The 22148-nt window shown below is 43.1% G+C and overlaps 2 protein-coding genes across 3 annotated transcripts; both read left to right on the top strand.

Moving 5' to 3' along the window:
* The first annotated feature begins 922 nt into the window (after window positions 1–922).
* On the top strand, window positions 923–2278 carry LOC123162224 (glutathione S-transferase 1). The gene is made up of 3 exons (XM_044580007.1): window positions 923–1072; window positions 1248–1296; window positions 1830–2278. Exons 1-3 carry the CDS (start codon window positions 923–925, stop codon window positions 2276–2278), a joined length of 648 nt encoding a protein of 215 aa, XP_044435942.1.
* Window positions 2279–8336: 6058 nt separating this feature from the next.
* On the top strand, window positions 8337–21716 carry LOC123179822 (methionine S-methyltransferase). 2 transcript variants are annotated; one of them, XM_044591713.1, is made up of 12 exons: window positions 8337–8750; window positions 16185–16378; window positions 16741–16947; window positions 17036–17131; window positions 17893–18081; window positions 18365–18553; window positions 18629–18865; window positions 18988–19122; window positions 19242–19553; window positions 19714–19893; window positions 20121–21086; window positions 21253–21716. In XM_044591713.1, the coding sequence occupies exons 1-12, from the start codon at window positions 8441–8443 to the stop codon at window positions 21565–21567; spliced, it is 3330 nt and encodes a 1109-aa protein (XP_044447648.1). In that variant the 5' UTR covers window positions 8337–8440; the 3' UTR covers window positions 21568–21716. The 2 variants fall into 2 exon arrangements, with proteins under 2 accessions (XP_044447648.1, XP_044447649.1); XM_044591714.1 differs by lacking the exon at window positions 8337–8750 and adding an exon at window positions 13756–14089.
* The last annotated feature ends 432 nt before the right edge of the window (window positions 21717–22148 follow it).

Here is a 22148-nt window from a genome sequence, read left to right as displayed (position 1 = left end):
TTTTCATAATATTTATATTTCCTTCAAATATTTTAGGACCAGAAAAACATTGGTTTTGCATGTTTTGTCCATTTCCTTTGGTGTTTTGGTTTTGCATGTTTTGTCCATTTCCTAGAAACACACTCCAAATAGTATTTCTAGCAGTTTTCTTTATAAGAAACTAAAAAGGCCATGGTTTGGATATTTGGCTTGACCATCCACATAAATATCCTCCTCATTTGATTTCATTGGAAATGTTTAACATACTGACAGAACTCGAAATCCGAGTTTTTTTTTGGCGGGGAAGGTTGAAAGAAATTCCTATTGGGTAACATTCCATGACCCAAGATTGGGTGGAGAATTAAACACATGTGGAGTATCAACTAATTAACGGTTCGGTAGCTTGGCGGTGTCACTTTTCATTTCTTCATGAATAAGGTACATTTTCAGTCTCCGCAAAATATAGTTACATTTTCGGTATCGGCCTTCCGTTCCTGTTGGACACTGCATCTCTGTCTCGACATACAAGTAAGTCGTATTTATCAACATGCGTATTATAAACTGTATGTGTATTATAATCTATATGTCAGATTCGTTGTCTACTCGACATGGCAAGAACTAGCTAGGTGGCAATTATTAATTGTATTGTTCAATTAAGTTGTCAACTGCTCTTAGCCCCAATAAGCTCATATCAGATAGCCTTGATGGTATTAATTAATTGTGCTTGGTTGCCAAGTAAGTGACCGGTGCTACCTGTGCATTACTTTGTTGCTAGGTAATGTCAAAACCAGATGGTATGCTTCAAACTGCATGCAATGGGTTGACCACTAGTTATCTATAAAAAGCACACCTTTACACCACAAAATCCATCATTCCCAAGGATCTCCTTGTCCTTCGTCTTGGCTCCACAACACCACAACTGATACTAGTAAGTAAGAAAATAATGGCTCCGGTGAAGGTGTACGGGTTGCCCATGAACGGAAGTGTGGCACGCGTTCTGGTATGCCTAGAGGAAGTGGGAGCCGAGTATGAGGTCGTGGCTGTCGACCTACACACCGGTGAGCACAAGAGACTGCCGCATCTTGCTCGTAATGTATGTTGCCGCCATGTCCCTCTTTGATTACATACATACTATGTATCTATCTTCTTGCCTCTTTGACTATATAGTTGTGTTGTTGTAAGGCTAATTAGATGCATCAAGTTACATGAATCAACACTTTGCGAAAGCTGATAGGGATCTTTTTTTTTCTTGTCTCTGCTGTCCACAGCCCTTCGGCCAGGTCCCTGCGTTCCAGGATGGAGACCTGATCCTTTTCGGTGAGTAGCTTCCTTGCTTAATTTGTGTGATATTGTAATGATGGACACTATCATTTACTATTGATAGCGCCATGGTAGATGTCTCAATCGAGGTAGTTATTTTATCAGATAATGGTAGGTTGTAAAATGCCAAAGTCATGTCTCCTTTTTCAACTAGTTAAGCACATCCTCTAAGTCACTAGGCTAGTATATAGTTCAGGAATTTTTCCTAGTTATATTGCTTGGATATTGTTATTCCTTTTTATATAAAAGATAAGAATAATACTTCAAATAACTAGTGCATCATGAGTGAAAAGGGCAAGGCCCCATCTCGCACCACTGAATTATTCCAAATGTGTTATGATTTGGAAAAAGAGATAAGCAAAAAACGCCTTGCATTGCAAAGGATTGGATATGTGGTAATTATTATTATTTTGGCCCTTGGTGCAAATAAATAAATAAATAAGAACATGAATCCATATAATGTTTTTAGAAAATCAGATCTCTATAACTAGTTGAATTGTTTGCATGTATAACTAGCTGATTTTTGACAGAATCACGGGCAATCTCAAAGTATATACTCCGAAAAGAATCATCAGATTTACTGAGGGAAAACAACCTCTCTGAGTCTGCAATGGTTGATGTGTGGCTTGACGTCGAATCCCAGAAATTTGACAGCGTCATGCTGCCAATCATCTTTCAAGGGCTTGTCATCCCGGTTTACATGGGTGGGACTAGCGATCTTAAAGTTCTTGAAGAAAACCTAGAAAAACTGAAGGAAATCATGGAAGTCTATGAGGAACGCTTGTCCAAGTCCAAGTACTTGGCAGGAGATTTCATCAGCTTAGCGGACATTAGCCATTTCCCAATGGTTCACCTATTGCATGAAACTCCATATGCATCGGTGCTCGATGCATATCCACATGTGAAAGCATGGATTGCTGGCGTAATGGATCGTCCTACTGTGAAGAAGGTCATCGGGCTTATGAAGACATTTGGTTGATAGAAACTATACAATAATTTGTGCACATTCGAGATGAATGTTGGTGGAACATGATGTGGTTGTGGTTTGAAAATCCTATGATTTCAATAAAGGGGACAAAATATGTAATACCTAGTATGTCACTACTCCAAGTTAATGTAATTGTCATTTATCAATCATATGTTGTTGTTTGGTAGTGTGTTTATTCTTCCCATTTTCCTATTACTACATTTTAATTGTAGTGATTAAAGCATTAAAAATGTAGCAAAAATGTGTTGTAAGCATATGTTATGCATTTGGTAGGCTTTTCTAGTTCTAGCTGCATCTTAACCACCGAGATGTGGGGGCTATGTAGTAGTGGAACAGAGAGGCCTTGGAACTATTAATTTGTTTACATATGCACGTAGGTTGATGAGGACAAAATTAAAAAAATACAAAGAAACAATCGAGAGGACCAAAAGTTCAAGTACCAAACTAGATATCTTCTGCCCTTCATCTTCCATTCCTTCTTCGCCTCTGATAGGCCACTCTGCCTTGAGTTGGAAACAGAGCTATAAGAGTCAATGTTTTTTCAGGACTATATATTCCATATAAAACCCTCTTTGTGGAACATGTGAGCATATTTTAACCAAGGTCGTGGCTTCAAGCTTACATCATGGTGTATAGATAAGATGAAGTACTGTGACGCCCCCGATTTGACCGTACACTAATCATGCACGCCAACGTGTACGATCAAGATCAGGGACTCACGGGAAGATATCACAACACAACTCTAAAACATAAATAAGTCATACAAGCATCATAATACAAGCCAGAGGCCTCGAGGGCTCGAATACAAGTGCTCGATCATAGACGAGTCAGCGGAAGCAACAATATCTGAGTACAGACATTAGTTAAACAAGTATGTCTTAAGAAGACTAGCACAAACTGGGTTACAGATCGAAAGAGGCGCAGGCCTCCTGCCTGGGATCCTCCTAAACTACTCCTGGTCGTCGTCAGCGGCCTGCACGTAGTAGTAGGCACCACCAGTATAGTAGGAGTCGTCGTCGACGGTGGCGTCTGGCTCCTGGGCTCCAGCATCTGATTGCGACAACCAGGTAGAAGGGAAAGGGGGAAAAGAGGGAGAAAAGCAACCGTGAGTACTCATCCAAAGTACTCGCAAGCAAGGAGCTACACTACATATGCATGGGTATATGTGTAAAGGGCCATATCGGTGGACTGAACTGCAGAATGCCAGAATAAGAGGGGGATAGCTAATCCTGTCGAAGACTACGCTTCTGGCCACCTTCATCTTGCAGCATGTGGAAGAGAGTAGATGGTAAGTTCACCAAGTAGCATCGCATAGCATAATCCTACCCGGTGATCCCCTCCTCGTCGCCCTGTTAGAGAGCGATCACCGGGTTGTATCTGGCACTTGGAAGGGTGTGTTTTATTAAGTATCCGGTTCTAGTTGTCATAAGGTCAAGGTACAACTCCGGGTCGTCCTTTTACCGAGGGACACGGCTATTCGAATAGATAAACTTCCCTGCAGGGGTGCACCACATAACCCAACACGCTCGATCCCATTTGGCCGGACACACTTTCCTGGGTCATGCCCGGTCTCGGAAGATCAACACGTCGCAGCCCCACCTAGGCTCAACAGAGAGGTCAGCACGCCGGTCTAAATCCTATGCGCGCAGGGGTCTGGGCCCATCGCCCATTGCACACCTACACGTTGCGTACGCGGCCGGAAGCAGACCTAGCCCCCTTAATACAAGCGCGAGCTTACGGTCCAAGGCGGCGCGCGCCACTCAGTCGCTGACGTCAAAAAGAGCTTCGGCTGATACCACGACGCCGAGTGCCCATAACTGTTCCAGCGTAGTTGGTTAGTGCGTATAGACCAAATGGCCAGACTCAGATCAAATACCAAGATCTCGTTAAGCGTGTTAAGTATCCGCGAACGCCGACCAGGGCCAGGCCCACCTCTCTCCTAGGTGGTCTCAACCTGCCTTGTCGCTCCGCCACAAAGTAACAGTCGGGGGCCATCTGGAACCCAGGCCCACCTCTACCGGGATGGAGCCACCTATCCTTTCAGCCCCCTCATCAGAATCACTTGCGGGTACTCAACGAGCCGACCCGACTTTAGTCACCACATGTGTCATGTATATAAAGTATATAGTATATACCCGTGATCACCTCCCGAAGTGATCATGGCCCAGTAGTATAGCATGGCAGACGGACAAGAGTGTAGGGCCACTGATGGAACACTAGCATCCTATACTAAGCAGTAGGATAGCAGGTAAGGGTAACAACTGTAGCAACAATGACAGGCTATGCAGCAGAATAGGATTAACCGAAAGCAGTAACATGCTACACTACTCTAATGCAAGCTGTATAGAGAAGAATAGGTGATATCTGGTTATCAAGGGGGGGCTTGCCTGGAAGCTCTGTTGTACAGGGAGAAGGGTCGTCGGTGACGTAGTCGTACTCGGTGGCATCAGCGCCGGTCTCGGGGTCTACCGGAGAAGAAGAGGGGGGGAAGAAACAGTAAATACGGAGCAAACAAAGCATCACAAAACATAACGATGCAATATGCGGTGCTAGGTATGCCCTAACGCGGTAGTAAGTGATACCGGCGAAGGGGGGAAACATCCCGGAAAGTATTCCCGGTGTTTCGCGTTTTCGGACAGATGAACCGGAGGGGGAAAGTTGCGTGTTTGCTATGCTAGGGATGTGTTGCGGATGAACGGGCTATGTATTCGGATTCGTCTCGTCGTTCTGAGCAACTTTCATGTACAAAGTTTTTCCATCCGAGTTACGGATTAAAAGATATGATTTTCAAAAAAAATATTAATTTCTGGAATTTAATTAATTATTTAATTCGAAATTCGAAATTTAAGTCAACAGTCAACAGGGGTTGACTGGTCAACCTGACCAGGGGGTCCCACTGGTCAGTGACACATATTAATTAAACATATTAATTAACCTAATCAGGATTAATTAGGGGTGGGCCCCACTGTCATTGACTGATTAATTAATTAACTAACAGTTTAATTAGTTTAGTTATTTGATTAATTAGACATAATTAATTAAGTTAATTAATTAATTATTTAATATTTTTACTTATTATTATTATTTAAATTCTTTTTTTTGTTATTAAACGTTCTGGAGTGTGGGCCCCCATGTCATAGGCACAGGGGCCATAGCGGGCGTGGGGCGTGCGGGCGCCAGCCCGAACGGGCGCCCGCCCAGGCCAGTGGAGGCGTCGGGCTCCTGCGGCTGCAGCGAGGTGCGTCGGGCTCCTGCGGCTGCAGCGAGGTGCGTCGGGCTCCTGCGGCTGCAGCGAGGTGCGTCGGGCTCCTGCGGCTGCAGCGAGGTGCGCCGGGCAGGAGGCGGCAGTGGGGAACGGCCACGGGTGGAGCGGTTGGGGCGGCGGCCATGGTGGAGCAGGGAGGCAGCAGGACGGTGTAGGATGGCGGCAGCCGTGAGCGGGCGCCGGAGCGCGTGCGGCGAGGGGCGCGGCCGTGCTCGACCGCAAGGCAGAGACGGGGCGGAGGCGAGCGGACTGCACGGGCGCAAGGTGGACGAGCGCGGTGACCGCGGACGAAAGGAAGGGGAGGCGGAGGCCGAGGGCCTCACCGGCGTTTGCAGGGGCACATGGGCGTCGAGGCTCGGGGGCGACCCGTGGGGAGGAGGACGGGGACGATCGACGGAGACGGGGAGGTGGTCCGGGTCGCCGGCGACGAGTGCGGCAGGGCGACGGGGTCGAGGGCGCGGCGCCGGAATGACGGCCTCGACTCGGGACGAGGAGGAGGTGAGGAGGCGAGGCAACGGGGTCGAGGTGGCGACGGCGTAGGGCGACGGGGCACCGGCGAGCGCGTCGAGTGGCGGGGGCGAGGCGGCGATGGACGTCGACGGGCGATCCGGGCGGCGGCCTCCTCCTCCGATCCCGATCCAATCGGGGGAGAGAGGAGGAGATATTTCGAGGAGGGGGGAGTGGGGTGTCGGTGGGGGGTACGGGGTACCGGAGTGGGGGGATATGGGGAGTGGGGGCGGTTGGTCCGGTTGGGCCGGTGGCCTGTTGGGCCTGAGCCCAGTGGGAGGGGTGTTAGCCCTTTTGTTTTTTTTGTTTTTGCTAGTTTGTTTTTCTCTTTTGTATTTTCTTTCTTTTATTTATTTTCTTTTCTGTTTTATTTCACTTTAAATCATTTAGGCATTTTACAAAAATGTGTTTATTACACCATATTTACATATGCAAAATATGGCACCTCCCGAACAATTTTGTTTTAACTTTTGAAAAGTTTGACGTCTGACATTTATTTAAACTTTTGAATTTGAAAAGTTTTTGATCCAACGCGAGATTAGCAACGGTAACCGGGGTGACGTGGCATCATTAACGTGGAATTACTGTAGCATGATTATCCGGGCGTCACAAGTACTATGCTCTACTAGCAGTCAACCTGGGAAGCAGATTGTCATGTGCTGCAGAGGAATAGTGAGTTCGATATTATCTCTTCATGGATGCTCTACTAAGGTCCATTGCATATTTATTCAAACACGTACTTTCTAGAGAAGCATCTTTTACGGACTCATATTTCCGCAATCCAAACCCAAAAACAAAAGGACATAATTAGGCAAATTAAATAAAACAAGTAGATGAGACAATCAACACAAAAAAAATAGACCAGTTAAAGCAATACGAATCATATGAAAAAAATTTACAGCATTCATCAAGATTAAATCTATATTTCAACACAAAAAAGATTAAATTCGCATGTTGGGACTTCCCAGAGAGGAGTGCCCTCCAAAAATCAGATATGGTGGTGGGCTTACCATATTCTTTAGTAAAACGTGAAACAATAGTCCAAAATGTCATCTATTTTAGAACGAAGCAAGTGATCTGCCTTGCGAAAATGTTCTATTAATTAGAGCGATATTATACTCATTGCACTTGTAGGATCCAACAAAGGCAGCAGAATATACGCAAGTCACATGCTAACATAATTCGACAATGATCCACTTGGTTGCTTAATTATTAATACATGATGAAGGAGTCCGACCTAGTGGGCTGGCTGATCAATCATGCACCAAGGAGAGATAGAATACCGGCAAATTGCAACTGGGGATGCCTACATTTACCTAATTAACAACTTTTTATTGATTAATAAGTTCATAAATCATACTCCCTTTATTTATGTATACAAGGCAACTTCATATTTTTATGTCTATCCTTGAGCATCAGTTTTACCAACAAAAAGTAAGTTATATGCCACAAAAAGTATGTCATTGGATGCACATTTCAAAGGACATATAACCCATATTTTGTTGTGCAAAATTACAAGTCAAAGTTTGATATGAAAAACAAAGTGGCCTTGTATAAAGAAAAGAAGGGAGTACTATGCATGAAAATGAACAAACAAAAGGACCATATAACACTGCTGGATTTATGTTCTCTTTTATCGGTCGTCATCAATGATAACCGGAAACCGATATTTTTGAAAATAAAAAACCCAGAAGGATCATATAAAACCCGCTGATGATTAAAATCCAAAGCTCGCCTCAGCGATCACCTTCGCCCTTGCATCTCGACGTCCCACTTGTGTATAGGCCACCACCATTTGTTTGTTAATTCGATTCGATCGCTTGAATTGGACATGGAAGTTAGTAGGGGGGCGGTGGATCGCAGCATGCATGTTAAACAAGTAAAAGGTGCACCACGGACAAATAACAAGATCTAGCAGCCACTTGTGCATGCACAAGGAATTAAATAAAAGCCAACACTGATCTAGATGTAGTTGCAGTGCAGGTTCCTCGACGACCCTTGGCGCCATGAAAGATGCATGATTTATATACAGATAGATATATATATATAGAAGAATGCTAGATGAATATATATACAATCTGACGCACGTAGGCATCACAATTCCATGGATCGATCTCCAGCCACATGCGTGCGCTCCAATGATGACACCATATATGTTGATCCCGATTAATTTGGACATTCATCTTTCAGACCTTTTTATTAAACTAGTCACTCGATCGCATCCGGCGGCGAACCAGCGAGCGACCGCCACCATATATGTTACTAGGGCACACAACAACCAGCCAGCGACACCCACACAGCCCGCCACACGCCACTAGCTAATCTCTTCTTCTTCTTCTTCTTCTTCCTTCCGCGATCGGTCCAGCTCTGAACTGATCGCCATGGGCAGCGTCGCCGCCGCCGTGCAGGAGGACTCCCCGTCGTCGAAGTCGCCGGAGCTGGAGGCGGCGTTCCTGGAGCGGTGCGCTGCGTCGGGTGACGCGGCGTACGGCGAGCTCAGGGAGCTGCTGTCCCGCCTCCACGACCCGGCCACGAGGCAGGAGGCCAGGGTCTTCCTCACAGGCCTCCGCCGCCGCTCCTGCTCCGACCCCGGCGGCGAGGAAGGATTCTTCCGGCGGTACGGGTTCTGCGTCCGGGAGCTGCTCCTCCACGACTCACGCTGCGGCCTCCCCATCACCACCCTCTCCTCAGGTACACCACCTCCTCTCAATCAAGCATCAAATTATCCACCCATCTCTCTCTCTATCCGTCGATCATTCTCAGCTAAGAAGAGAGCCAGCGAGAGGAATATTCCTGTCATTTTTATGTGTGTATTGTTTATGTGTGCTCTGTTCTTTCTTGCTGTCATTGTCTGATGACGATTAAAGACTAGGACGTGGAGATGGTGGATTTTTCTATGCGTGTTAACAGCACCCAACCACAGCTTAGGTAGCCAGGGTCAAGTCAACCTCCGGGTCTTTCCAAAAAAAAAAAAAACAGAGGTTGCACTAACCTCCACATAGTACTACCTACTGTAATTTGGCATGGTTCACGCCAGAAAAGAAAAGAGAAATACACAACCTTTATCTCTGCAAAAACTTAGAAAAAAGTCTGCAAAAATACAACCGCATTGCGATCGACAAGCACACCATCTTTTTATCTGTTTCTCGCGGATTTTCTGAGAGATTTTGAGTGTGGAGAGAATTTTTCATTTTAGTGGAGGATGATGCATTCCAACGTCTGGTCAATAAAAAAGATTGGGCCATTTATCAAAAGAAAAAGATTGGGCCAGGGATAAACAAAGACAGCCTCGGCCCGTGAGATTTCCGTGGCCCGCTAGAAACCCCAATTGTCCTGCCAAGCTGACTGACCTGACCCTGAAAGAAAAGGACAGCAAAAAGCTTCATTGGATTGTCCGCTATAAAGAGCTTTAGTTATGGTGCTCATGTATACTATTACAATTTTCATTTTTTTTCACGACTAATTAGTTGTCATATTACTAGTACTTACAAGGATAGTATTTTTTATAAATTTATTTTATTTTATTTTATTATTAACAAAAATTCAAGCAGACACAAAAATGTTTGCCCCTCAAATATTTTAAAAACGTGTATTTTGCAGCATAAGGTGCACTCTTTAGTTACTGTTATAGCTAGTGTGCCAATATTTAGAGGACATACACGTGAAATAAATGCATGCTAAAATGTCACTATTATAACGCTTTCTTTTCTTTTATTAAAGTCGACACACAAATATAGCGACATTTGATCTGGACACGAAATGATTTTATCCACTTTACCCTAAGCTAGGATGCACTATTTGAGAATCGAAGTAAAGGAGCGTTATTCCCCCACAAAGAAGTTGGAATTTAAAATAAAATAAAATAAAATAAAACTATGTCCTAATCTATGCAAAAAAGGGGAAAACAAATATCCAAAAAGAAAATAGTGTTTCTTTTCAAATAACTAGACGATGACTTTGAACTGATATGACTAGACTCTTGGTGGAGGTATGTACAGTGTAATCCAGCTGTCCTTTTTATGTGGGATTTTTTGAAGAGAATTTATCTTACTGGATTTTTTTAGTCTTTTAGTGGATGCATTGCAACGTCTGGTCAACCTCAAGATTGGGCCAGCGGTCGATGCGGACAGCTTCGGCCCATCACATCTTCATGGCCCACAGTCATGAACTATACAGTAGCTTCTCACGTGGAGAAAAAGTTCAACTAAAAAAACGTGGAGAAAAAGTGGCATAATTTGCACTACTTGTTGATTCTTGCCGTACAAATCTAGAGTGCGCAGAATTTAGAACACATGCACGTTGAATTAAAGTTCATAAAGCCACTGTTACAAAATGACTTCTATTATATGAAAAATGCGGTTGATGGATTTTTTTTGGAAATCAACGCAACCACAAAGGCGGGACCATGATTTAATTAGATGTATTTCACACACAGAGAACACTGCTAATTATAATCCTTTTGGTTGGTGACTGCTTACACGGTGACATTTATACTGTTGATTTAGATGAGGACGAAAATGAAAATGTAAATGAAGAAGCAAACTATAAAATTGCCTATCTATCCCTCTCGATCAGATTATTCATCTATCTATCTCTCGACCAGTTGATCCTTCTCAACAAACAAGCTAGCAGGCGAGAAGAATTTCCATCTGTTATTTGTCTATATATGTCTGTTTTGTCTTTGTTATCGTAGTCGGTGACAATGAGAGACTATGACCTGGCGATGCATTTTTTTTTCCGGGTAAGGTGGTGGATTTTTCTATCCATGCTACTAACAACTAACTCACATCTTAGCTAGGCAGACCCAACCTTCAAGTCTTGCTTATAGTTTTCAGGGCAAGTACTCATGTTGTTCACAATACATTATTATATAATTATTTCTCACAAGTAAATTGTTGTTGTATGTACTGTATCCAAGAATAAGAATTTGCATAAACTTGTCTCGAAACAAATCCCCGGCTAAATTATACGTAAAAGAAACTTGTGTAACGTCGACGTAATCTGGGCCACTAAAATTTTCTTCAAAAATAAATAATCAGATGGATATTTAAGAGTTATAGGATTAGCAGAATTGAAAACGGCAATGAAGCGTGTGAGACACACGGTAATGAACTAGTGGTTTTTAGCATAAGGGGCGCTCTTTAATTATTGTTGTATAGCTAACATGCACGTGACCTGCCAAGTTAATGTTAGCTACAATGTCACTGTTATACTGAAGTTGATGTGTAATGGGGCCATGTGTTGATTAGGCGCACTTTGCACGTGGAAAACACTGTTAGTTTCATTGTTGTGGGGACAATAACGACATATGATTTAGAAGAAACTAATATTATCCACATGAGTGAGTTGTCGTCGTACACTTGACATACCAAGTTAATGCATGCTAAAATGTCATTGTTCTAAAATGTTCCATTCAAGCCAATGCGTTTGTACACTTCGCATGTGGAAAAACGTCGTTAACTTTGATTGTTGTGGGGGACAAATATAGCAACACCTAGACGGTAAATTTTGTTATCAGCATACATGATTCATCAATAGTCATGCACCAACTCTTAATTACCATTGCTATGAAGATGAACACATGGGGCAATCATTCATAAACTGAAAGACAAGTATTCACATTAAACTGTACTCAAAATTCTCCGGGAAAATTAAATATGTATGTTAGTTTAGTGGCGCATGCCAAGTCAAAGTTTTAATAATTTCTTGTCCCATCCATAAACTGTACTCATTTCATAGAAATGGCGGCAAAGTCAAGAAAGAAGTCCCATGCACCGCACATGGGGATTGAAAAACAGCACCATATATACATCTTTATATTGTTTTCGTAGAAAAATGAAAGCCATGGATTGAGTTCACCGAGGTGTCTATTTTATTTTACTTTTCTCCATCTGACTGATAGCGCCTTCAAAGGAGCAAAAGTCACACACCACTACATACCAATCCTATGGACCACATATTAGCATGTCTATATAATTATCCACAGAATTTGGGGAAGAAAGTGCAAAATGGAAGATGAAGAAAGCCATATAACACCAACTTGGTGGCTCACCTAACCCACATGCATCATGAGGTTTCAATTTTCCTCCCCTTTTCAATTTCAAAAGTCTAAGGAGTCGGATGTACTACTATTTGATGAATCAAATTAAAGGAGCATTATTGCGTCAAATAAAATAGCCACGTTATATTATTAAAATTTTCAGATACTAGTAAATGATACACAATAGAATATGTATTATTTTAAGATGAAAAAACATTTGCAGCCACAAAAAGTTCTCAAGCAAAATGATGATGCTGAGAATCTCAGCAGAATACGAATTTATGTTTGTACCCTTGTTGTCCACCGCGAGATCTAGTGTCTTTGCCGCTCGCCTGCCATTGCTTTTCCACTTTGCCTTTGCCATTGCTTTTCCACTTTGCCTTACCTCACAAATCGACAGTTCTCATGCATCAACTTCTACCATTCATGAATTTATTTGAGGGAAAGAAAATTATTCGTATTAGACTTGGATCAACTTTTGATAATACATTTTAATCTTTCCATTCCTTATAAAAAGGCTGAAATATAGCATAATTTTGAGTGGCTTGCTGAGAGATGTAATGCATTCCCTCATTTTAATGCGATAAATTATGGCAAATCAAATATGTGTGTCAAACTGAGTTAAAATTAGTTTGCCCCATCCGCTACTCATTCTACAACTTTGGTGGTGAGAGGACAAAAGAAGTCATGAAATTTCCATGCACCACACACGATTATTGAAAAAACAACACCATTTTATATGAGTGCTGAAAAAATGACACTATTTATTTTTATTTATAAGTACATGTCTAAATTGTTTTTGCCAATGGAGAACAAATAGGTGTGGTCCGGGTTCATCAGAGGTCTATTTCACTTATTGTACTTCCCCACCTTCACATGAGAATATTGTACTTCCCCACCTTCACATGAGAAAAATTAAGAGACAAAATAATACCAATCCTATGGACCATAATTTTAGAACATTTATTTGCAAGATTTGAGGTTGCAAGATTTGAGGAAAGAGGAACAAAACATAAAAAAAGAGAGTAAAGGAAGCTTGTATGTAACACCAACTTGGTGGCTCACCTAACCCACAATCATCACGAGGTTTCAATTTCTCCCCCTTCCCACTCTAAAAAGCCTAAGCTTAGATATACTACATCTGTAGCCTACCAAAACGTCTAATATTTTGGTACAGAGATAGTGTACTTCTCCCTCCGTTCTCAAATATAAGTCTTTCCAGAGATTCCAACAAGTGGCTACATACGGAGCAAAATAAGTGAATCCACACTCTAAAATGCGTGTGTCTACATATATCCGTATGTTGTAGTCCATTTGAAATGTCTAAAAAGACTTATATTCAGGAACCGAGGGAGTACTTTTTAATAAGGGATCGCAAATAAAAGGAGCAGCATTATTGTGTATAAAAATATATCGGACTCATAATTCCAGATTTTTAAAAAAGTGCATTATGGCACATGTATAGTAGTAGTGTTATTTTATATAAGATGAAAATCATTTGCAGCCTAAAAAAATATTCAAGCAATTATGTACTCCGAGTAAATAGGAATGGACGGTTCTGCCCTCGTCGTCCACGGCGACGACGTCTAGTCCCTTCGCCCCGCCTCCACGGGCCGGGCCCCTATATATCCAGCCGGCCTCCTCTCCGCCATTGCTGTCCACCTCATTGACCTCGCACCTCACCTCACCTCCTGCTTGTCGTCCCACTCGAGCCTCGCATCCAGAACGACCATCTGACCCGGAATGGCTGCGGCGGCGGAGGGCGTGGAGGCGTTCCTGGCGACGTGCGCGGCGTCGGGCGACGCGGCGTACGGCGCCGCCAAGGCCGTGCTGGAGCGGCTGGACGCGCCGGCCACGCGCGCCGAGGCCAGGCGGCTCCTCGGCGCCGTCCGGCGCCGCTTCGCCGCCGGCGGCCCCGCGGCCGGCCTCGAGTGCTTCCGCACCTACCACTTCCGCATCCACGACGTCGTCCTCGACCCCCACCTCCAAGGTCCCTCCTTTTTCCTCCCATCCGCACAAAAAATAAATATACAGTAAATCTGCCGCCATTGGCGGGTAAGGCTCGGCGATCTGCGCGCCGGAATCTCGCGGCCCCGGTCGAAAATCACGGCTCGATCCGGCTGCCGCCGCCGGAAATCCCAGTTTCTTGGCAAGATACTTTTTCCCCCAGTTTTTATTATTACTCACCACTGCTTTGCTAAGTGCAGTGCTATCATCAGCAATAGCCTAACAAAAAAACAAATACAGTATAGAACAAGGAGTCAAGGATTCAGTTTTGCCAAGAATCCGATGATCCATCCACCCATTGGGGAGGGAGGAAAGGATAACATTTTACATTACTTGAGCAGCGCACACGACAAGGATCTTGTTTGTTTGCTGCCATGCCCATCGGATCATTTGGGGAGCCCATGTGGCCACCACTGCCTGATGCAGAAGTGGTGGATTCGGTCCCCATCCTCTTCATCCGGGGAGCATCTTGCCTGGGTTGCTGAGTAATTTGGACACTCTCCGTTTGGCCCTTTGTATCGAATGGGAAATGCCTTTCGTCATCCTTGTCAAGTGTTCCGGTTCAGGATTTGCTGCAGGATAATAATAATCTTAATGCGATTGTGACGTGCCTGCTTGCATGAGGCTTTGATTTGCTAGTATATTATCTCAGGGAGGAACCGGAGGTCTGGGTGCTGGAAACTCGCGGTCCGGTGGAAAATTACGGGCTCGATCCGGTTACTGCCGTCAGTAATTTTGTCCTTGTCGTCAGTAAATTGGTTCGGTGATAAAACATTTTCCTAGCTCAGCTGATTCTAGTTATTAAATTGTCATTATTGGCAGCTCAGTGGAGAGTATTATTGTGTTATCGCCATACTAGCAAACACACCGAAGATCTGACTTTGCGTGCCCAGTGACTGAGCCACCCAATTGGAAGGAAAATGATTACATTATTAATTAAATAATAAGGGCACAATTATGGGTTCACTGCATAGTATATAGCACAAATGTATCTATCTTGTTTGTTGCGATGTGTATGGGATCTTTCAGAATCGGCGTATCCTATGATTGTGCTGGAGTGCTGACCATGTGGCCGTTGCGTGATGCTGTTGACTGCTGTAAGCTAGCGTTAGGTATCTCTGTGTGATGTGTCCATGCCATATATCTATGTTTATGTTTGCGCAATGATTCGGTCCCCATGCTCCATTGCTCCTTATCCAGGGAACAGCTTGCCTCGGTTGCTGAGTAATTTAGGCTGTCCGTTTGGCTCTTATATCAAGTGGGAAATGCCTTTCTTCATCGGTCTGACATGTTTTGGTTCAGGATTTGCTGTTGGACAATCTTAAGTTAATATATCTCATCCTGGGCACCTTTTTGAGAGATTCCTCAATCATTAAGTGTAATATACACGTAGACAATCTAGAAACAGGGAGACATTTTTTAATAGGTCAGATTTCAAATTGAGTCAGACCTAAGAACTACTGGGGATAGTTAGCTAGTTGCATTCAGATATATGGCTTCAGTTGGACCACCTTGGTCTGTTGAACACATGCTAACTTATTGGCTTGTGGAGGTATGGTCATTAAAAGGATCAAGGGAAACACATATGAGATTAGAACAGCCTGAGGCATTGGCCAAATGATTCATTTAAAGGAGTATTTTGATGGCCTTACTCCTTAGACATTTCTACTGCATTTTAGATATTTCGAAGAGAAAGGTTATCTATTTTTTTTTTTTGGCAGAACAAACCTGCCCACCACCTCCTATCATAGTAAGAATAAAAACATGGCAGTTGAGCCTGAGATACTTATTGCCATAACAACTAAAATATAGCATACATACAACATATCTCTAGTTAATTAATATTGTAGTATATAGATTGACGTAGCCTTTGCACTGGAACAGCTATGATTTTACAAGATTCTCACATTACCTGAAGTCTGGACCTGACACGATTGTTAATGTTCTTGTGTATAAGTTGTCGTCTTTAGTTGGTGCACTAGTAAAAGCTTTCCCAGTTCACTATGCATTAACTTTTTCCTGAACAAGTATCTATTATTTGGTTTTCATATCTTGACAAATTTATCAACTGCTTCTAGGATTCCAACAAAGAAAGAAGCTAACAATGATGGAGATACCCAGCATTTTCATTCCAGAAGATTGGTCATTCACTTTCTACGAGGGTCTCAACCGTCATCCGGATTCCATCTTCAGGGATAAGACAGTAGCAGAGCTGGGATGTGGCAATGGTTGGATATCCATTGCACTTGCAGAGAAGTGGTGCCCTTCGAAGGTTGGCACCTCTTGTTCCATAGATATTTATCTTATCTCGTTTGTTGCAAACGTGGGACCTGCGGAAGTTAGACATTTACTCAGGTTACTTGATATGAAACTTTTAGGTGTCTGCCAGTAGTCTGCTGGTGGTCTAATTTTCTCGGTATACCTGATGCCGTCAAGCATATTGCTTTCAAATTTTGAGCAAGGCATTACCACCACATATTGTTTCTACAATGCTGAACAATTACTCTCCTTTGGAAGGAAGAAAAACAAGAATGACATGCACCTTAGTAGTTTAAGCCACAAATACCAGCGAATCAAATTAGTTTGCAGTCAGCTTGGCATTACCTTACTTGCGCATTGGTTGTTCTTTTGAAGGTCTATGGTCTGGATATAAACCCAAGAGCTATCAAGATTGCATGGATAAACCTTTACTTGAATGCACTAGACGATGATGGTCTCCCAATCTATGATGCGGAGGGGAAAACATTGCTTGACAGAGTCGAATTCTACGAATCTGATCTTCTTTCTTACTGTAGAGATAACAAGATAGAACTCGATCGCATTGTTGGATGCATACCACAGGTATGGTCAGGTTTTTACCAATTTTCCGTGAATGGGGATTATAGTCGATCAGAACTTGACCAAAATGCCCTTAATATCTGCCTTTCAGATTCTTAACCCCAATCCAGAGGCGATGTCAAAGATTGTAACTGAAAATTCAAGTGAGGAGTTCTTGTACTCATTGAGCAACTACTGTGCTCTTCAGGTAAGTTGAGATATGTCTTCTATTTAAACTTGAGCCATTCAGTTTACCTGTTACTAAATGGTTACACATGTCAGAGTGCCCAAATCTATTTTTTTTCTCAAACAACAAAAGGAAAAGAGAATTTTTAAATTGTATCCCATGCAAGGACTTTTGGATCATTGAAACATATAGTATTAGAAGTCAATGTTTGTTCATAATCTGCTTACAAAATATGCGTTTGAACATTTCTTTTTTACTTGTAGGCGCATGTGGTCCTACCTTTACATAAGAAAATGAAGTTTTTGTAGAAATAATGTATGCTTTGCTTTGTTCTTAACACATGGTTCCACCAGTAGAATCAATTTAACTCTAGGTAGTTAGGAACCTAGGATGGAGAGCACTGGCAGTATATATATAATATATATTGATAGGGGTTAGCAGACCAAATCCTTGGTACTAGGATTGCTTGTTTTGGCAGTAATCTGTAATAGAACTCCACCTCAAGTTCCACCTATTGCATAATTTTTGGTCTTACAACCTGTATGGACAAACGCGGTCAGCACCCCAGTCTTTCCTATAAAAAATGGCTGATGGAATATGGAAATTATTAGCAGCAGTATTTACTATTAGCCTGTTAAAATTTTCCTTTCCTAAAAGAATGACAATTCTTATGCCATGATGTTACACTGCATTACTCAAGTCAATCTTTGTTACTATGGCTGAATGTACTGTTCTAGCTTCCTATTGTTAATTTTGCTTGTTTGTGAACTTACTGCATCCAGGGCTTTGTTGAGGACCAATTTGGCCTCGGGTTGATTGCTCGTGCTGTTGAAGAAGGGATATCTGTGATAAAGCCTAGTGGTCTTATGGTATTCAACATGGGAGGCCGGCCAGGACAAGGTGTCTGTGAGCGCCTATTTCTACGCCGTGGATTTCGCATCAATAAGCTCTGGCAAACAAAAATTATGCAGGTAGCAATGCTTTGACTAACTAGATGTTAACTAATCCCAGTGTTTTTCCATGCCAGCATTACATACTGGTTAGCGAAATATGCTCTTCATGTTGCACACCAATCTTCAGCGGGCCTAGAATTTTTATTTACTACTCCCTCCGTCCCATAATGTAAGACGTTTTTTGACACTAGTGTAGTGTCAAAAAGCATCTTACATTATGGGACGGAGGGAGTAGCTTACATTTTTATATTACAAAACCATTTGTGTTGAGGATTATTACCAACTAGTTGGTTCTTTGCAGGCTGCTGACACAGACATCTCAGCTTTAGTTGAAATTGAGAAAAATAGCCGACATCGCTTTGAGTTCTTTATGGATCTTGTTGGGGATCAGCCTGTGTGTGCACGCACAGCATGGGCATACATGAAATCTGGTGGCCGCATTTCACATGCTTTGTCTGTGTATAGCTGCCAACTTCGCCAGCCCAACCAGGTACCTATGCTCTCTGATTAGGTTTATAAAACAATAATATAATGGCTGGACTGGTACTAACTCGGAGAATTTCAGGTGAAGAAAATATTTGAGTTCCTTAAAGACGGATTCCATGAAGTCAGCAGTTCCCTCGATTTGTCCTTCGATGACGACTCTGTTGCTGATGAAAAGATTCCTTTCCTAGCATACCTAGCTAGTTTCTTGCAAGAGAACACGTCTAATCCTTGTGAGCCTCCAGCTGGATGTTTAAACTTCCGGAATCTTGTTGCCGGATTTATGAAGAGTTACCACCACATCCCATTAACTCCTGACGTAAGACTTGGTGTTTATTCCTGTGAATTACGTTTGTTTATTAGGAATTCATAAGATCAACCTATTTGGTGCTTCTCACTTATGCTTCATGTGTCACTCCTTTTTCTTTGCTGGTGCACCAGAATGTTGTTGTGTTCCCATCCCGTGCTGTTGCAATAGAAAATGCTCTTCGATTGTTCTCACCGGGACTTGCAATTGTTGATGAACACCTAACCAGACACTTGCCCAAGCAATGGTTAACATCTTTAGCAATTGAGGTACTTTGATCAATCCTCCCCTCTCTTTTTGTGTGTGTTTGAAACTTGGGAAAAGTACATGTCTGATCTGTGAAGAAAAAGTTATGCTGACAAGAATTTTGATGCTATTGCCCTTTCAGGAAAGTAACCATGCTAAAGACACAGTAACTGTAATCGAAGCACCACGCCAATCAGATTTGCTGATTGAGTTGATCAGAAAACTGAAGCCTCAGGTTGTTGTTACTGGCATGGCTCAGTTTGAGGCTATCACCAGTGCTGCTTTCGTGAACTTATTAAGCGTAACGAAAGATGTTGGTTCCCGATTATTACTAGATATTTCAGAACATCTGGAGTTGTCTAGTCTGCCAAGCTCAAATGGTGTACTGAAATATCTTGCTGGGAAGACCCTGCCTTCACATGCGGCTATATTGTGTGGCTTAGTAAAGAATCAGGTGGGTGTAACTTTACCGCAGCAATTAATGTACATTTGATTCACATTCCATGTTATATCAATCAGTCTGGAACTGTAATTGAACTATTTGTGCATTCCTATATCTACTTAGAAACACTGTTGAAATGTACTCATTTGTGTTTGCTTCATCTTACTTGCAGGTTTATTCTGATCTGGAAGTTGCTTTTGCTATCTCTGAAGATCCAACTGTTTATAAGGCATTGTCACAGACTATTGAGCTATTGGAAGGCCATACTTCTGTCATCAGCCAGCACTATTATGGTTGCCTTTTCCATGAGCTGCTGGCGTTTCAAATTGGCGACCGGCATCCACAACAGGAGGTAAACATGGCTTGCCTCTTCCAGTTCTCCATCTCAGTCAGTTCTGACCACAAGATGCTGAATGGCCTGTTTAAGTGGACACTGCTCTCAGAACGAGCCAGCTAGTCCATGAATTTGGATTACTTCCCTCTTAGCTGGGTACTTTGATTATGCCACAGTGAGCTCCTCAGTGTGTTTCGTTTATGCTTTTCATCTTTTCTCTCTAATTTTTGGTTGCTCTTTTTCAGAGAGAACCTGCAGAAGTGATCTCTAAGGAGATGATAGGGTTTTCAAATTCAGCTATGTCCACATTAGAAGGAGCTGAGTTTTTCGTTCCTGGTTCCAAGGAATCCGGTGTCATACATATGGATCTGGACCGCAGCTTCTTACCAGTACCTTCTGCAGTAAACGCCTCCATTTTTGAAAGTTTTGTTCGTCAGAACATCACTGATTCTGAAACCGATGTCCGTTCCAGCATTCAGCAGCTGGTGAAAGATAGCTATGGCTTCTCAGCAGATAGCTGTTCGGAAATTATATACGGGAACACCTGTCTCGCGCTCTTCAACAAGCTTGTTCTTTGCTGCATGCAAGAGCAGGGCACCTTGCTTTTCCCCTTGGGCACCAACGGGCATTACGTCAACGCAGCAAAGTTTGTGAACGCAACCACCTTGACTATTCCAACAAAGGCAGATTCAGGCTTCAAGATTGAACCAAGTGTTCTAGCCGACGCACTAGAGAAAGTGTCTCAGCCGTGGGTCTATATTTCTGGCCCCACAATCAACCCTACTGGCTTTCTGTACAGCGACGACGATATAGCAGAGCTGCTTTCTGTCTGTGCGAAGTACGGAGCTAGGGTGGTGATAGACACCTCCTCCTCTGGTCTGGAGTTCCAAGCCGCCGGCTGTAGCCAATGGAATTTGGAAAAATGTCTTTCTAATGTGAAGTCTTCAAAGCCCTCATTCTCTGTTGTCCTGCTCGGGGAGCTCTCCTTTGAGCTGACCACGGCTGGGCTTGACTTCGGGTTTCTGATTATGAGCGACTCGTCCTTGGTTGACACATTTTACAGTTTCCCAAGCTTGAGTCGGCCACACAGCACGTTGAAGTACACTTTCAGGAAACTGCTGGGTCTTAAGAACCAGAAGGATCAGCATTTCTCTGACCTCATCGTTGAGCAGAAGGAGACGCTGAAGAATCGTGCCAACCAGTTGATCAAGGTATGCCTTTTGCGATATCCCGGGTTTAGGCTCTCCGTTTTCTTCCACTGACCAGCTCTCAGATGATCCCCTTATATCCTTAGTTTAATTTGAGTACTTCGAGTTCGACACGCATATCTGACACATTCTTTCCTCTTGTTTTATTTTCCTGTGATATGATGAACAGACACTTGAGAGCTGTGGCTGGGACGCCGCGGGCTGCCATGGAGGCATCTCGATGCTGGCAAAGCCAACCGCCTACATTGGCAAATCGCTCAAGGTGGATGGCTTCGAGGGCAAGCTCGACAGCCACAACATCAGGGAAGCCCTCCTCAAGTCCACCGGGCTGTGCATAAGCAGCAGCGCGTGGACTGGGGTTCCAGACTACTGCCGGTTCAGCTTTGCTCTGGATAGCGGCGAGTTCGACCGGGCGATGGAGTGCATCACCCGGTTCAAGGAGCTGGTCCTCGGTGGCAGTGCTAAGGTGAATGGTAGCAACTAGGGTTGTTGGGTGGGTCAAGTGGGTGAAGAAACTGTAAAACCTGAAGGGGAACAAACTCTTATCTTTCTTTGCCCGTATGAACAACTTTGTTTCGAATCAAAAAGGGAATAAAAGCGTGGCATCACTGGTGTAAATGCATTTGGCAATTAGCTTCTTGTGTTCTGAAGAATGTACTGCATGTCTCCTTTCTATCAGAAGGTGCTTTTTTTTTGTGTGTGTGTGTGTGTGTAACATTTTCTTTCAGAGGTAGTAGTGTTGGATATAATTAGCCAAAGAAAAGGAAGACCTGTCAGGTACATCCTTTTACTTGTCTGATGAAGAGCATAGCAATAGTTTTTGAAATTTCAAAACAAATTCAGAGTATGATTGTTGTGTTACAGAGTTTAAGGTACTACTGTGCTCCATTTCGAGTTTTGATTTTAACGAGCTGGGAGATGGCATTTTTGTTTGAAATGGAAATGGAAAAGGAGAGGAACAGTCTAAATTGTGCTCTCTCCGCAATTACTTGTTTGGATTTTACGTTGCATTAGAATTAAGATTTTTGACGGAATATTCACACTATATAGGAGAGGAACAGTCTA

This window comes from Triticum aestivum, chromosome 1D (assembly GCF_018294505.1).
Source record: "Triticum aestivum cultivar Chinese Spring chromosome 1D, IWGSC CS RefSeq v2.1, whole genome shotgun sequence".
NCBI classification, from domain to species: Eukaryota; Viridiplantae; Streptophyta; class Magnoliopsida; order Poales; family Poaceae; genus Triticum; species Triticum aestivum.
Note: the sequence above shows the minus strand (reverse complement) of the source record. Positions and strands in the feature narration are given on the sequence as shown.

What these genes read in the sequence shown, in the direction of transcription:
- LOC123162224 (XM_044580007.1), top strand. Translation starts at nt 923, where the DNA reads ATGGCTCCGGTGAAGGTGTACGGGTTGCCCATGAACGGAAGTGTGGCA. An exon ending in TGCCGCATCTTGCTCGTAAT is followed by an intron (nt 1,073 to 1,247) that starts GTATGTTGCCGC and finishes TGCTGTCCACAG; the next exon opens with CCCTTCGGCCAGGTCCCTGC. An exon ending in TGGAGACCTGATCCTTTTCG is followed by an intron (nt 1,297 to 1,829) that starts GTGAGTAGCTTC and finishes GATTTTTGACAG; the next exon opens with AATCACGGGCAATCTCAAAG.
- LOC123179822 (XM_044591713.1), top strand. Translation starts at nt 8,441, where the DNA reads ATGGGCAGCGTCGCCGCCGCCGTGCAGGAGGACTCCCCGTCGTCGAAG. An exon ending in GCAACTACTGTGCTCTTCAG is followed by an intron (nt 17,132 to 17,892) that starts GTAAGTTGAGAT and finishes TACTGCATCCAG; the next exon opens with GGCTTTGTTGAGGACCAATT. An exon ending in GTGGCTTAGTAAAGAATCAG is followed by an intron (nt 19,554 to 19,713) that starts GTGGGTGTAACT and finishes TCTTACTTGCAG; the next exon opens with GTTTATTCTGATCTGGAAGT.